Raw genomic sequence first — 16,504 nt, 5'->3', positions numbered from 1 at the left:
ACTAATTGAGTGTATGCAAACTTCTGACCCACTGGGAATGTGATGAAAGAAATAAAAGCTGAAATAAATCATTCTCTCTCCTATTATTGACATTTCACGTTCTTAAAATAAAGTGGTGATCCTAACTGACCTAAGACAGGGAATTTTTACTAGGATTAAATGTCAGGAACTGTGAAAATCTAAGTTTAAATGTATTTGGCTAAGGTGTATGTAAACTTTTGACCTTAACCGTATGTCAACATCCAGTATACTTTAGGCACCACTCTCTCTTATCTAAAATAATAACAAGAATGGGTTTCCCCCCAAAGGGAAACAGTGTTACAAAGGGAAACATACTTAGATGCAGACGTGATACCATTCACTCACAATGGAACAAACCAAAAACACTTACAACAGATAGTATACCTTTAATAATGACCATGATCAAATCTAAGAATGTGATAGTGACCTTTGATACAATGCATATTTAATTCAGGGGTGACTTAAATGTTTGTTTTCTACATTTATTTTCGTAAATGTTCATATATTATCATGAATCACTTCCTATACCATTATATAAATCTGACTCCCTCAATAATCACACTCCCTCTCATTCTTTCACATTTGCATACAGACATACACAGTACAGCAAGCCCCCCCAAAATTAAAGAAATCACACAGATACCATGAAGACCATTCTCTGGGTTTTCATACACTTGACATTAAATCAGTAACATTAATTATAAGGATACACATTTCAGGCGTTCTCAATTAGCTTTGCCAGTACATTAAAGCTTAACATTTCTGAGGATGAAGTGGAAGGGTTATAGCAAGAAAAATATCCACATTTTAATTCCGTATGGAAATGACAAGGCGCAGAAACAAAATGACAGGCCAATCTTGAATTTAAAAGCAGTACATGCTACATTTTGTCCCCAAAGTGACTTAAACAGGGACCCCCATTGTTGGAATGACAGGGAACAGAGAAATGTAACATATGATAAAGGAAAGACATGATTTAAAATAAGGGAAAAGACAATCGTATTGTCTGGCTAAGAACCTGAACTGAGTATGTTTGCATTTCCACCCCATCAAAAACAAAGCGAGGGACCTCCCTTGAGAGCGGATGTTCTAGACATCTTTCCTTTGAATCTTTTTGCTGACACATTTGAGGTACAGTGGAGCAAATATAATTTAATTGACACTGTTGTCAGAAAGAAATGCTAAGGCTCCATTCCGAAAAAATTATTCCATAGTTTGTCACAACAGTGATCAGCCAAGTGATACATTTTTATACATTTAAAAAAAAAAAAAAAAAACTTTCACTTTATCCATAATATCAATCATTTGCAGAAGCTTTTTGGATAGACAATCCTCTACCATCCACAAACCACTCTGATGGACAAGGGCAAAAATGAACACTTCTTTTGATTATGCAAAATAAAACTGTTCCATGTTTAGTTATCAAACATTTGTCAAGATTCTGTTGTCACATTCACTCTTCCTAAATCAGAACAAGCAATACAAGCACTTAAAGTTTCTCCAACACTCACACCACAAGTTGAACAGTCACTGAATATCAGCAGCATGTTTTTAAAGACGTGCAGATATTTGTTAATCACAATTAAGGATGTGCGTGTATAACAAACCAGGGTTAAAATACAGAATATAGAACACTAAAAATGATGAAGCAATTTGATTGGTGCACACAACTTGGAGACTGGGAACCAGACCAGGAGCAAGGTGGCTCAAAGTTTGATGTGGGCCAAAGTCATCAAAATTAAATAGAAAAAGAAATATAAGTTACAAATTTCTTTGTCCTCTTGTTCTTTTTATGATCTAAATTTCAATGTCCATCCAAGTACAACCGTTGATCAAGCTATAAGGAGTAGTCTTCTATTGTGGTTTACTTCGGTTTTGGTGTTCCTTGGTTGGGGAGGGGAAGAAAAAACAAAATGGTTACCATTAGTAAACGGTTAATAAATAAATAATCTTCTACCCCACAACCACGGTATATTATTCCCTTAGAGACATAGTGTAGAATGTCGATGGGCAGAAGCCAAATAGAAGTGACATTTTAGAAAAGTTTCTTTACCTGATCAAGTCGGGACCCTCGCTGTATTGGAATTGGCTCATAGGTCTGTTGAAAGAGAAGAGGAATTCCGTTATGGTTACACCTACTGCACAAAACGCAATAAAATGGCAGCAAACAAATACCAAATAGTAGACATTTCGCTGTGATAGGACAAAATAAGAAATACAAACTCAGGTTTGCATCCCTATAGGAGATGTTTGTTATGGTTTTTGGATCATTACAAACATTGACGAAACCCATCCTTAATTAATGATCAGTTCAGGATCTTTGCGATCAACAGGAGACGAATGATTGATTACCTTTCTGACAACCTCCTCTTCCTCCTGTCTTTTCTCATAATGGGAGAAGTCATCAAAGATGGAGGTGGTGTGTTTGAAGCCCACAATGATCTTCAGCACTTGCTTGGCCTTCTCCAGAGGGACCTCCTGAGTGTCCCTGGAGTTGGTCACCGGCTTGTTGTCATTGTTCTCCAGCCTGATGTGCCTCAGCTGGCTATTGGGCACGTCCTTCACAAACAGCCAGTCCACGTCAAACTTGCCTTTCCACTTGTCCTGCGCCCAGACGCCAGCACTGGTGCCATAGTCCACGGGCGAGAGCATCTCTGCCACGCCACAGAAGTGCCCACTGCCATTAACGCTGAACAGCAGATAGACAGGGCCTTTGGCACTGATGGCACGAAAGGCTGAGTCCAGACGCTTGTTGCCGTGCTCTGTGCTGCACCAGATGGAGTACTTTATGGAGCGGTGGATGTCGTCCTCAGAGTAGCTCTTGATGATAAACACGCGGCCGTTCTTCAGGTTCCAGTCAAACTCCTTAGGGTTGTAGCTGTGGGCAGCCCGCAGCTTCTCCAGAACAGGGTGGTTCTCTAGACCTGAGCCAGAACCTGGAGGAACACCCCCTCCATTCCCAACACCCCCGCCACTAGAGGAACCGCTGCTGTCCATGCTGCCCCCTCCGTAGCCTGGATTACGGTTGCGCGGGGCAACCCAGCGGGTTTGAGGGGATGGGCCTAAGTTGTGGTTCTGGTATGATTGTGGAGGGGGCGGGCCCATGGTCATCTGCTGCACAAGGGACTGGGCAGATTGAATGGACTGCTGAGGGGGAGGGGGGAGACCGTGGGGAAGGTGGGAATGGCTATGAGAGTGGAGCTGCTGATGGTGGTGGTGGGGGGGCAGCGGAGGGGCCACTTTGCTTATAGGCCCCTTGTTATCCCATGTCCCAATGTCCATGTTGTGTTTGATGGGCGGTGGTGGCAGAGCTCCCCCCATGGGCATGCCCGGCTTGGCCTTGGCCTTCAGCAGCTGTGGCCTGGCTGGTTTGCTGGCGATAGCAGCCCAGGACGTGGGCTTAGGAGGGGGCATACCAATTGGTGTTCCACCGTTGCCTGTAGCAACAGCCTGAGCTACAGCACCACTGCCGCCGATCACAGAACTCACGCTCTTCACACCTGAGCCACTGCCAGACACATCCCCACCCATCTTCAGCCCCAGCATCCCTTGTTCAAGGCTGTTCATACCTGGTGCCTTGCTCAGAGTGTCACTGTGGAACCCTGTTTGGCCATCAGGGACTAGTGTGCCCCCCAGGGAGCTGGGAGGGTAGCTGTAGCTGCCCCCATAGGCTGAACTCTGAGTCTGCTGGCCTTGAGACCCACTGGTACCCCAGGCGGAGAAGGCCGGGTTCTCAGGGAAAAAGTTAAACCTATGCGGGTAGATGCTGCTGCCAAGTCCACCAGGCTGGCCAAACACAGTGTCATGCATGAAGTGGTGGTCTCCATTGCTGAGGGGCGCATAGGGAGTCAGGTAAGGGATAGGGGGGTCGCCACCGGTGGACCAAGGGGCCTCGCTAAGAGGGTAGGGAAATCCAATGGAGGGGGCATAGTAGCTGGACAGGTAAGGGTCAGTCATGGATTGGTAGCTGTTGTTCTAGAAGACAGAAAAAGAGGAGTGTAAGTACAATTTGTTTTTTAAATCCTGACACATTAAACTAAATGTCAACAACATGACCTACCACCACCAATACTCCAATGACCGTTAGCTTATACCCCAACAACCCTGACTTTAAGACTTAAAAGGGTATGCGTGCAGTACTTAGACATCACACATCATCTGTAATGATGTCAATGGAGTAATAATATCTGCTAACAAGGTAGCCAAGAAAACATCCATTCTCCTGTGAGACAGTATTGATTTGTGGTCCTCCCCTGCAGCCAAGTTGAAAAATATTCTATAATGACAGATACACACCATGATTTCAAAAGTCACTCACCTGATTGGATTGACCAGAGAGATAGGGCTCAAAGTCATTATCATGGACAGTTTCCTTCTGGTGGAGTGAGCCATTTTGCACTGAAACCGGAAAGACTGATAGTAGGGTTATTTTTCACTGTCAAATCAAAATGTATTTGTCACATGCTTCTTAAACAACAGGTGCAGACTAACAGTGAAATGCTTACTTAACAATACAGACAAACACACAAGTATCCCTCCTTCATTCACGAAAAAACAAGACATGCTTAGTGTATGCCTGCCTGAGAAGACAATAGAAATCTGATGTTAGCAATGTTGTTCTGTAGTACTGTAACACTTGCAAAACAAGGCATCACTGAAATCATGTCAAAGAATCTGGTGTGATGACTGTTAGCTAGACTATTTTGCTAGAGAAAATTATGCTTGGATTATATAACTGGGGTTACTTCAGTAAACCTCCAGTAGCAGCTGCAGTGCATTCAGAAAGTATTAAGACCCCTTGACTTTTCCCACATTTTGTTACATTACAGGCTTATTCTAAAATTGATTACATAATTTTTCCCCCTCAATCTACACAATGCCCCATAATGACAAAGCGAAAAACGTTTTTTTTTTTAGAAATGTTTGCAAATAGACACATAAAAAAACAGAAATACCTTATTTAGATAACTATTCAGATCTTTGCTATGAGACTATATTAAGCTCAGGTGCATCCTTTTTCCATTGATCATCCTTGAGATATTTCTACAACTTGATTGGAGTTCACCTGTGGTAAATTCAATTGTTTGGACATGATTTGGAAAGGCACACACCTGTCTATGTAAGGTCGCACAATTGACAGTGCATGTCAGAGCAAAAACCAAGCCATATGGTCGAAGGAATTGTCTGTAGAGCTCCGAGACAGGATTGTGTCGAGGCACAGATCTGGGGAAGGGTACCAAAAAATGTCTGCAGCACTGAAGGTCCCCAAGAACACAGTGGCCTCTGCCATTCTTAAAATGGAAGTTTGGAACCACCAAGACTCTTCCTACAGCTGGACGCCCGGCCAAACTGACCCATCGGGCGAGAAGGGCCTTGGTCCAGAGTTCCTCTGTGGAGATGGGAGAACCTTCCAGAAGGACAACCATCTCTGCAGCACTCCACCAATCAGGCCTTTATGGTAGAGTGGCCAGAAAAGGCACCTAAAAACTCCCAGACCATGAGAAACAAGATTCTCTGGTCTGATGAAATCAACATTGAACTATTTGGCCTGAAGGCCAAGCGTCACATCTGGAGGAAACCTGCCACCATCCCTACAGTGAAGCATGGTGATGGCTGTATCATGCTGGGGGGATATTTTTTTTGCGGGAGGGACTGGGAGACTAGTATGGATCGAGGTTAAGATGAACAGGGAAAGTACAAAGAGTTCCTTTTTGAAAACCTGCTCCAGACCACTCAGGACCTCAGACTGGGGTGAGACAAAGCAGGAGTGACTTTGGGACAAGTCTCTGAATGTCCTTGAGTGGCCCAGCCTGACCTCAGATTTGAACCAGCGACACTCCCCATCAAACCTGACAGAGCTGGAGATGATCTGCAGAGAAGAATGGGAGAAACTCCCCAAATACAGGTGTGCCAAGCTTGTAGCATCATACCCAATAAGACATGAGGCTGTAATGGGTGCTTCAACAAAGTACTCAGTAAAGGGTGTGAATACTTATGTAAATGTCATAATTCCAGGGTTTGTTGCAAAAATGCCTGAAATACTGGTTTTGCTTTGTCATTATGGGGTATTGTGTGTGGATTGAGGGAATAAATTAGTGAACATAAATGATCTTTCCTACACAGATAATAAAACTGCCCGATCTTCTGAATTTCCCAATATGTTTGATGCATTTCAGTCACTTAAAACCATACTTTGAAATACTGTAAAATACACTGTCAGACTGATTTGTAAGACTGTCATAGTCCCAATTAAAAAAGGTAAACATGGTCCGTTGATTATATCACCTTTTTACATGGTGGGGTCGCGATTTTTTGTATTTTTATCAAAATAGGGTAGCAGGCCAAAAAGGTTTGGGAACCCCTGCCCTAGCACGACTTGACTTCATCTTTGACCAATGTTACTGTATTGCAAGAGCCAGCATTGTATTTACACCGCAGGTGCATTGTTGGTAACTCAGTGCATGGTCTGTGCTCGCGACCCGCCACCGGCTGAGCAATCATCGTCTAGCTAGCAGCCAGCGACATATATTGTCTAGCAAAGCTACAATGCTCTTACCTTTAGCGTCTTGTCCTTTTGAAGTCTTCAGTCCCGTGTAATTGGTTTAAATGTAAAAAAATATATAAAAACATTTTAGCATTCTACTTTCTAGACAAAAATACACGCGCACTGAAAATTAGAAGTTCGCTTAGCTGGCTAGCTAACTACAGATATAAGGCTCAATCTTTGACAGCGTTAGCACATATGAAAGGGTTAGTTATCATAATATTGGGCGTCGTTAATTCTGAAAACAACTTGCTAGCGCTGGTTAACCACTTTTGCAACAGATTAAAGTTTTCCTAACAATAATCGGAAATGCAGACTTTTAGCAAACCACATTGCTAAATGCTAACTAGCGGCTAACTAACCAAACCATTACCCCATTTGAGTAAACGTTAGCTAGCTAGTTGGTAGCATCGCATATCTCAGCAATGGTAACAGGGATGGATTGGACGCATAACCCCCTTTTATCAAATTTAAAGGCCTTCTTGACGCCGAATGGATATCTTCCCGGCAAATACAGCCTGCCTACCTGAGGGTCAATACTTGTTGCAGACATAATTCATGAAGCAAGCCACTGGATTTGTGTAGAAGCCTTTCAATTAGACGTCTGTTCTCTCAAAAACTACGTTTTCTTCGGATCCCAGTAGAGTAACGTTAGCTAGCTTGCTAAAAGCAAGTTTTTTTCTTATTTTATATACTACGTTAGTTAGTAGCAAGCTAGCTCCACTGTTCAATTATGCCAGTCCCCATGCGTTTATTTAAATCCAATTTGGAGGTGTTCCGAAGGGTCCACTGCTAAGAGTTTATTTGAGCTTCCCCCCCTCCACCAAATTTCATTTACTGTGCTTTGATAGCCCTATTCACTTCCCCCACTGGCAGGTTCATCCGGGGTCTAAATGAAGGGATTGACGTCAGCGGCACAACAGGCGCGGTGCGTCAAAGACCAAACGTCGGAAGTAATTCATCTTCAATGGGAGTACCGCGGTAGTCGCGTTTCAATATCGACTGTGATTTTAACCTTCTGCCGCGATGACGAGCCAGCGCGCTAACCAATCGAACGGAAGAGTGATGGGGAACGTCCAGAAACGGGCCGAATTATTTGGGGCTCAATCTACTATATTCAAGGTAAAGCTTTGATTATCAAATAAAAACGTGCTAGAGAAATAACTCTCTATTGCAATTTAGATATACATTACGATATTATCTTGACGACTGCAAGTCACTTGAGTAGGCTTACCTGTGGACTAAAGGCATGGAATAGTCTACAATCCAGGCTTCACCTAGATATGTTAGTGCCATTGAATTAATTTAAAATGTTGATAGGAAACTGTTACAGAGGAGTGTAAAATGCTTTTTTTTTAGGCTGAATCATGTTGTATTGTATTGTATTGTATGTTTTAATTCTGTAATGTATTGATTGTTGCTGCCTTCTTGGCCAGGTCTCCCTTGAAAGAGAGACTCTGGGTCTCAATGAGCTTTTCCTGGTTAAATAAAGGTTAAATACACAAATATTTTTTTTAAGTACTATGAGACAAAGTGTGAAACAGTGCAGTGAAGCAATTTAGTGAGTTGTTTCCGTTCACACTTTTAAAATGATGCAATTATTCTGTTGTGTTTCTCTAATTGACTGACAAACACATTGTTGTAAGTGCTTAATAGAGATACTGTATCATAGGCTCTGAGTACACTACAGCCCTACAATACTATGGACTGGACTCTGAGTTGAAAAAATTTGAGCAAATATTGAATAATATTGAGTGATACTCACTGACCAACCCAATGATTAACATTGGATTGGTAGCCTAGTGGTTAGCGGCAGGTAGACAAACCGAAAGTTTCCCTGAGCTGGCAAGGTAAAAAGCTGTCGTTCTGCCCCTGAACAAGGCAGTTAACCCACTGTTCCTAGGCCGTCAGTGAGAATAAGAATTTGTTCTTAACTGACCTGTCTTGTAAAATATTTTTAAAAATATGATTTTTATCAGTAGTAAGGAAAGTAAATTAGTAATATGACACTAACAAAACACATTGCACACATTAGCTAAAAGACAAGTGCTGTTTATTTCAACAAAATCCACTTAAAGATACATTCAAGGCTTTTCCCCAGCAGTGACATCTACATTCAGAAGAAATTCAGAGGTAGGCCTAGGAGATGCTTCCTGACTATATCTTTAAGATTTTAGTTTTTTACATGAACCACTGACATTAACTTATTTCTATCACAATATTGAAGATTATTTACTAAATGTCTTTATTTTCCTCTGGTGTCTGGAATCAGTACATTCTCATGTATGAACTACTGTGTACAAACAAACACACACACACACACACACACACACACACACACACACACACACAGAGAGAAAGAAATACAGACACACAAACACAAACACACACACACACACAGAGAGAGACACACAGACGGATACCTTCACATACACTACCGTTCAAAAGTTTGGGGTCACTTAGAAATGTCATTGTTTTTGTCCATTAAAATAACATCACATTTATCAGAAACACAGTGTGGATATTGTTAATGTTGTAAATGGCTATTGTAGCTGAAAATGGCAGATTTTTTAAATGGAATATCTAATTGAAAAAGGGTTTTCTAATGATCAATTAGCCTTTTAAAATTATAAACTTTAATTAGCTAACACAACGTGCCATTGGAACACAGGAGTGATGGTAGGCTGATAATGCCTATGTAGATATTCCATTTAAAAAAACAGCCGTTTCCAGCTACAATAGTCATTTACAACATTAAAAATGTCTACACTGTACTTCTGATCAATTTGATGTCATTTTAATGGACAAAAAATGGCTTTTCTTTCAAAAACAAGGACATTTCAAAGTGACCCCAAACTTTTGAACGGTAGTGTAGGTCCAAATCCTAAATTGAAATCTGTATACATAACTTTGATAATTTGCACGTGACTGTAGTTTTCGTGCAAATCTCTCATTAACATCAATGTAGGACACACAATTATAGGATTCAGTCCATATTCAACTGTTTGCATGATTGCTTATTTTTACAAAGTGCCATTATGTCATAATACAACGAATACTATTTCCTGCACACTGATACATGTTATGTCAGAAGTATCAGTAGTGTTCTGAGTGTACCTGTATTGACCTAGCCTGGGTGCCAGTCTGTTTCTGCTCTCTTGCCAACTAGGAATAGTTATGCCAAACAACTTGACAATGACAATGGAGCAGGCAAAAACACAGACAGATCTGCAGAGGTGTAAAGTAACTAATTACAACTACTCTCGTTACTATAATTGAGTAGCTTTTCCAAGTACTTGTACTTTTTTGGTATTTTTTCAAAGTCAGTAATTTTACTTCTACTTGAGTAAAATGTTATATAAGTAACAGTACTTCTACTTGAGTAGGATATTTCAGTACTCTTTCCACCCCTGGTAATTGAGTGAAAGAGGGAGTTTGTGTGTGTGTGTGTGTGTGTGTGTGAGTGATTTAGTGAGTGAGTGAGCGAGTGATTTAGTGATTTAGTGAGTGGAAAGAGGGGGAGTGAGTGTGTGTGAATGGGTGAGTGAGTGAATGTCACCCGGTCCCATGGACAAGTAACAAGTAACGAAGGGGTGATGAATGGGTGTAGGATTAGACATGTTTATTTCTGGAGTCTGAAGTATATTGAAGTCTGTCAACTTTATTGTTTGTATTTTTATTTTGTATTGCTTTTTAAAATCATAAATACACTTTGACTGTTTACTTTATTTTCTAATATTAATAGTATAATTTTGACAAATTCTTAGTTTTTTTACATGCAGATGTGCCTTGTTGCACTGAACTTAGTTCCTAGTTCCTTGCACTGAACATTCATTTCCTCTCTTTCGTTTTAATGTAATGCATGGAAAAGATAATGTGTAACAACTTTCAGGTAACCTTAGCGAAATTAGCTAAGTATCAAGTCAATGTTTTTATTTGAAAAGTAACTTCTTTATTTTTACTTTACTTTTATTTTACATTTTCAACTTTTTTTATTTTAATTGAGTAGTTTTTTTACACCAGTAATTTGACATCTACTTGAATAAAATGTCATTAAACTAACAGTGCTGCTACTTGAGTAGGATATTTCTGTACTCTTTCCACCTTTGCAGATCTGGGATTAAGCTAGTATTGACCATCATTACATTAAACAGAGAACTCATGCTGGTTTACTCTAGTATGCATTAAGAGTGCTGGTAGGCAGAGGAATGATGTTTTGTGAGCATTGTGGGAATGTCTTCTGTTTCACTGACTGGAGATATTCCACTCTCTTGTACCTCTTCTGCCCTCCTTGCCTGTCAGTCATTTTCAACCCACTTGAAATCTTTACTTATAGTCTGTAAAACAAAACATGATGGCGAGATAATAATACACTTAGAAAAGAAGGTGCTACCTAGTACCTACGGTAAAAAGGTTATTCGGTTGTCCCCTTAGGACAACCCTTTGAGTAACCCTTTTGGTTCCAGGTAGAACCCTTTTCGGGTCAAATGTAGAACCCATTCCACAGAGGGTTCTATCTGGAACCCAAAAAAGGTTATCCTATGGGGACAGCCAAAGAATCCTTTTGGAACCCTTTTTTCAAAGAGTGTACTACAATATCAAATATGTGCCAACGCACGCACACAGACACACGCGTATGTTTGTATGGTCTGGAACGACACTGTGTGTCCCGAATATGTATAATTTTTTTCCCCCTGAGAAAGTAATGGCACATACAGCCCAATTCTGAACACTATAAGTACAACTGCGATGGTTTAGATGGGTATTATAAACTGGGTGGTTCAAGCCCTGAATGCTGATTGTCTGAAAGCCATGGTATATCAGACCGTATACCACAGGTATAACAAAAATGTTGTTGTACTGCTCTAATTACGTTGGTAACCAGTTTATAATAGCAATTTTGCTAATAGACGACGGCTAAGGGCTGTATCCAGGCACTCCACGTTGCGTCGTGCTTAAGAACAGCCCTTAGCTGTGGTATATTGGCCACATATCTCACCCCCTCAGGCTTTATTGGTTAAATTAACCCCACCAATGAAATTAACTGAAAAAAATAAATAATTAACAGAATTATATGAAAAAATATATAATGATGCAACACTAACTTGGTCAATGTACTTTTTCTATTGAATCTTCTCTTTTAACCTCTAGACAGTTTGAACCAACTTAGAAGGGTATAAATGATTACAATAACTAAAAAGTGGGGTGGAAGGAAAAAAAGAGGCATTGATAGTATTACATTTATGTGCCTGTGACTTAATGCTTTAGTATCTGTTCTAGTTTGTGTGTTTTCTTGTTTGTTGTGACCACGTGTAAAATGCACTTTGAAAATTCACATACAGCTGTCCTCCTCTGTGAAGGTGCTGACCACATAGCAGGCGTAGGCAAATCCCAAGAACTGTAGGCACAAACACAGAGACCACAAGTTCAACATTACATTACAATGAAGAACACAGCATAGATACGTTCTGAATTTATTTCTGAGAGGGAGAGAAATGGGTGGGGAGGTGGACAGACAGAGACAGCAAGGCAGCAGCTCTGGGAACCTGGCTCCGGAAATGACAGCCTCTTCTCATCATCAGCTTTTCAGCTCCTTCAAGCACCTGCCACAGAACTCCTACTCACATGCTGATGGCCTCTCTTTTTCTTCCTCACCTTCCTTCCAGCCCTACTCTGCTTCCTCTCTTCCTCTTGCCTTGCTCTTGCTCTCTACATCTGTGGTCTGTTCTCAATGTGATTTAGGTGTAGTTACACTGGAATCTGTCAGAATTGTGAATGAATAGAATGTCATTGTGGATCCATTTGGGTGTTTCAGGATATTCTGGTGAGAGTGTTACAAAATACATATTCTGGGTGAACTCTGGGGAGAGTGTTGACAGTTGAATTCTGGTGAGAAATGTTTAACATTTTATAATGTTATAGTTTTGTTTTACCTCTCCCTGAGAGAGAGAACTCACAGAGATTAGGACTTGTACAATGCAGTGTAGGACCTCTATGTATTGATATTCCAGCCAGCATCCCAGAGCAGAGATGAATTCTGGGCTCTCCAGACTCTGCCATCTAGTGGCAGGAAGGTCCCTGTCATCACAGCCTGGACTGTTGTCTTTCCACCATGAACGGTGTGAGGATACACCCAGAGAAAGCAGGTCGCTCTCCTGCAGTGACACAGCATATGGGTTGTTCATGATAACATGTTTATGGTATATAATTTTTTTTGAAAAAAAGAGACTGATTGATTCAATGCCAAAAGAACACACAATTCAAGGTGTGGCAAATATATTAGGCTAGTTGATAGTGGGTCTGAATATTAGTGATCAATACCTTGGAAAGGCCTCCCAGGTCCAAGTAGAGACAGCTCACAAAGACATTCCATGCCACCCATAGTAATGTCCACAGCAGGTACTGAGGGATGAACATATATTTGATGAGCATTTTAGACACATACACTACATTCGGAAAGTATTCAGACCCCTTGACTTTTTACGTTACAGCCTTATTCTAAAATTGATTAAATATTTTTTTCCTCATCAATCTACACAGGTTTTTAGAAACAGAAATACCTTATTTACTTAAGTATTCAGACCTTTGCTATGAGACTCGAAAATTGAGCTCAGGTGCACCCTGTTGCCATTGACCATCCTTGAGATGTTTCTACAACTTGATTGGAGTCCACCTGTGGAAAATTAAATTGATTGAACATGATTTGAAAAGGCACACACCTGTCTATATAAGGTCCCACAGTTGACAGTGCATGCCACAGCAAAAACCAAGCCATGAGGTCAAAGGAATTGTCCGTAGAGCTCCGAGACAGGATTGTTTCGAGGCACAGAGTTCCTCTGTGGAGATGGGAGAACCTTCTAGAAGGAAAACCATCTCTGCAGCTTTCCACCAATCAGGCCTTTATGGTAGAGTGGCCAGACGGAAGCCACTCCTCAGTAAAAGGCACCTGACAGCCCTCTTTGAGTTTGACAAAATGCACCTAAAGGACTCTCAGACCATGAGAAACACGATTCTCTGGTCTGATGAAAGCAAGATTGAACTCTTTGGCCTGAATGCCAAGCATCACGTCTGGAGGAAACCTGGTACCATCCCTACGGTGAAGCATGGTGGTGGCAGCATCATGCTGTGGGGATGTTTTTCAGTGGCAGGGACTGGGAGATTAGTTAGGATTGAGGGGAAGATGAAAGGAGCAAAGTCCAGAGAGATCCTTGATGAAAACCTCCTCCAGAGCGCTCAGGAACTCAGACTGGGGTGAAGGTTCACCTTCCAACAGGACAACGACACTAAGCACACAGCCAAGACAACGCATGATTCTGGTTCAACAAAGTACTGAGTAAAGGGTTTGAATACTTATGTAAATGTGACATTTACGTTTTTATTTTATAAAGGAGCACAAAAAAATTGTAAACGGTTTTTGCTTTTTCATTATGGAGTATTGTGTGTAGATTGATGAGGGAGAAAAAAACAATTTAATCAATTTTAGAATAAGCCTGTAAGGTAACAAAATGTGGAAAAAATCAAAAGGACTGAATACTTTCCGAATGCACTGTAATGTGTATCTATTTATATGGCGGCAAATCACTATACATGACAGAATTCAAACAGTGGCCAACGCTATTCCACAATAGTTATACAAATGGCTTTGCTTCAACACAGTTCCATTCTCTATGAAGAATTGACACATTTCATTGAATTATCCATGTTGATTACAAGGTAGGGGCAGATTAACACAAAAGTAGTGTGGCCTAGATGTGACTTACTAGAACAACATAGCGTGGTCTGTACTGAATGGTGCCAAAGAGGCAGAGGATAACCATAATTATGTGCAGGAAGTTGACCATGATGGGAGCCCACTGGTACCCAAGGAAGTCCAAAGCCTGCCTCTCCAATGCTGTCATCTGGTGTGTAAAAGGGAGAGAGCAGAAGGGGGGGGGGGGGGGGGGGGGGGGGGGGGGGGGGGGGGGAACTCTACTACAGTATTATGCATGATAAAGCATCTTATCAAGTCATCCACTCACTGGGTCCAGACTCTTCAGAGATTCTAATCTACAGTTGGTTCTGAATCAATGAGAGATGGATGATGGTGTTGTGACTTGTTAAATGGACATTTCCCTCCTATGTACCCTATAAAACATCCACTGCACATATTTTTTTCCCTATGATGACTGCTCTCTCTGGGTTGTCAAGGTAACTGAGCCACGGGGGACAAAGCATGTTGCATGGAGAGGGGAAGAGCAGGGATATGAGTTCTGTCCTCTGAGGTCGCCCTCCTCCATCACTCAAAAGGGGGGCAGGGTGGGAAGAAAGAGCAGGGACAAAGTCTAAGGTTCAGACAGAGTGGGGGTTGGCTCCCTTTCTCCTTCGGCAACTCAAGATAAACATGGAAATGGTGTACTCTAAAACACACAATAAATTAGCATGAATACAAAAATCTTAGCAAGATAAAAATGTATATTAACTGATGTTTGATTGACCCGTAATATTTATATTATATTAATAGAACTTACATATGTTTTTCTCAGAACACAAATATAGGATATGTGTCCAACTATTAGGCTACATAATTTTACTACAACATTTTTTTATTCAATTTAGTTGGATATGGAAATGTTAAGACTCTTTGACTTGGGTTTCGTGAGTCGTGGGAACTAGCTATAATGTACAAATGTTTATATCTCAAATTGTAAAATATGCCTACTTCCTTTCCTCAATCTGAAAATATTAACAATATCAGTATACCATTTCAACAACATCAGCCAGCGGAAGTGGCAGTAATCGTTCAAGAGAAGAAGTAAAGCAAGGCAATGGTAGCAGGTGTGTTTTTAAAGTATGTAAACAGTAGAGATAGCATCATCACAGAATAATGATCTCACCAATTGGAGAGTGCAGAAGAAGATCAGCATACATCGTCCTGAACAGCACCCCATTATATCTCTGCTTAAACAGGTTTCAAATACGCGAATCGAAACCGCAATATGACTTTTAGTAAATTCAGAGGGGCAAATTTAATAGTCCTATATCAAAACAAGCTCTGGTGCGGGGACGTGTTGTGGTTTGCGGAGGTGGAATAAAACTGGCCGAGATGAAAAACACGTAAGGTCTGTGTTACAACGAGGGGGAGGGTAGGGGGCATAGTAATAGCCCTACTCTGATGCTCCGGTAGGTGTGGCGCTAAGGACGCTTGGGACTACTAGTGTAAAACGCCAGCATGTGGTGGTGCTGGTGTAAGGGACAATGGTGTGAGTAGACCCAGACAAAATGGTCTCCGTGATATTTTCTGAAATACAGGTCCATTCTTACCCCCCAAATTGTTAACTTTCAAGCAACCCTCATCTGTGGTCACGTCAAACATTCCGTAGGCCTAGAGGGACCCACTGGTTCCCACATCGTGGACCGTGGAAGTAGACGCCTACTAGAAATGGAAGTCAAACTCATGTAGTCTATAAACCAAACAGGGAAACCTGCGCACGTCACTGTGCGTGTGTTTGGTTGATGCTGAAGGACAGCTTCACTCAATTAGGCCAGGTTGGAATCACAGTGATGAGGGCACACTTTTTCACAAGGCTTTTATTTTATGCTCCAGCTTCTTGTGACCTGTGAGACAGTAAAATAGGCTCCGGAATAATAGGCCTATTCGTTTTAATCCAGTGATGTATACCACATTAGCCTGACCAACCAACCTTTTTTAGCCATCCTTGGTGATTAAAAATCAATACCATTCACCACATTAGTATTACACATTTATTAGTAGTCTACATCAGTGGTGTAAAGTACTGAAGTAAAAATACTTAAAAGTAGTACTTAAGTAGTTTTTTGGGGTATCTGTACTTTACTTTACTATTTATATTTTTGAAAACTTTTACTTTTACTCCACTACATTCCTAAAGAAAATTATGTAATTTTTACTCCATACATTTTCTCTTACACTCAAAAGTACTC

At 41.0% G+C, this 16,504-nt stretch overlaps 2 protein-coding genes across 3 annotated transcripts; both read right to left on the bottom strand.

The window, feature by feature from the left end:
- Positions 1 to 387: 387 nt before the first annotated feature.
- On the bottom strand, positions 388 to 7,534 carry LOC139416681 (YTH domain-containing family protein 1-like). Of its 2 annotated transcripts, none has more exons than XM_071165643.1 (6): positions 7,092 to 7,534; positions 6,578 to 6,602; positions 4,340 to 4,434; positions 2,374 to 3,996; positions 2,075 to 2,119; positions 388 to 1,905 (listed from the first exon to the last, which is right to left on the bottom strand). In XM_071165643.1, exons 1-6 carry the CDS (start codon positions 7,116 to 7,118, stop codon positions 1,876 to 1,878), a joined length of 1,845 nt encoding a protein of 614 aa, XP_071021744.1. In that variant the 5' UTR covers positions 7,119 to 7,534; the 3' UTR covers positions 388 to 1,875. The 2 variants fall into 2 exon arrangements, with proteins under 2 accessions (XP_071021744.1, XP_071021745.1); XM_071165644.1 differs by having other exon boundaries at positions 4,340 to 4,419; positions 7,092 to 7,436.
- Positions 7,535 to 11,878: 4,344 nt separating this feature from the next.
- Positions 11,879 to 15,597, bottom strand: LOC139417330 (sodium/potassium-transporting ATPase subunit beta-1-interacting protein 3-like). Its single transcript, XM_071166597.1, has 5 exons — positions 15,439 to 15,597; positions 14,326 to 14,463; positions 12,887 to 12,967; positions 12,523 to 12,720; positions 11,879 to 11,963 (listed from the first exon to the last, which is right to left on the bottom strand). The coding sequence occupies exons 1-5, from the start codon at positions 15,490 to 15,492 to the stop codon at positions 11,898 to 11,900; spliced, it is 537 nt and encodes a 178-aa protein (XP_071022698.1). The 5' UTR covers positions 15,493 to 15,597; the 3' UTR covers positions 11,879 to 11,897.
- Positions 15,598 to 16,504: the final 907 nt, after the last annotated feature.

This window comes from Oncorhynchus clarkii, chromosome 9 (assembly GCF_045791955.1).
Source record: "Oncorhynchus clarkii lewisi isolate Uvic-CL-2024 chromosome 9, UVic_Ocla_1.0, whole genome shotgun sequence".
Lineage (NCBI taxonomy): Eukaryota > Metazoa > Chordata > Actinopteri > Salmoniformes > Salmonidae > Oncorhynchus > Oncorhynchus clarkii.
The sequence above is the reverse complement of the archived record's forward strand: the minus strand, read 5'-3'. Positions and strand labels throughout refer to the sequence as shown.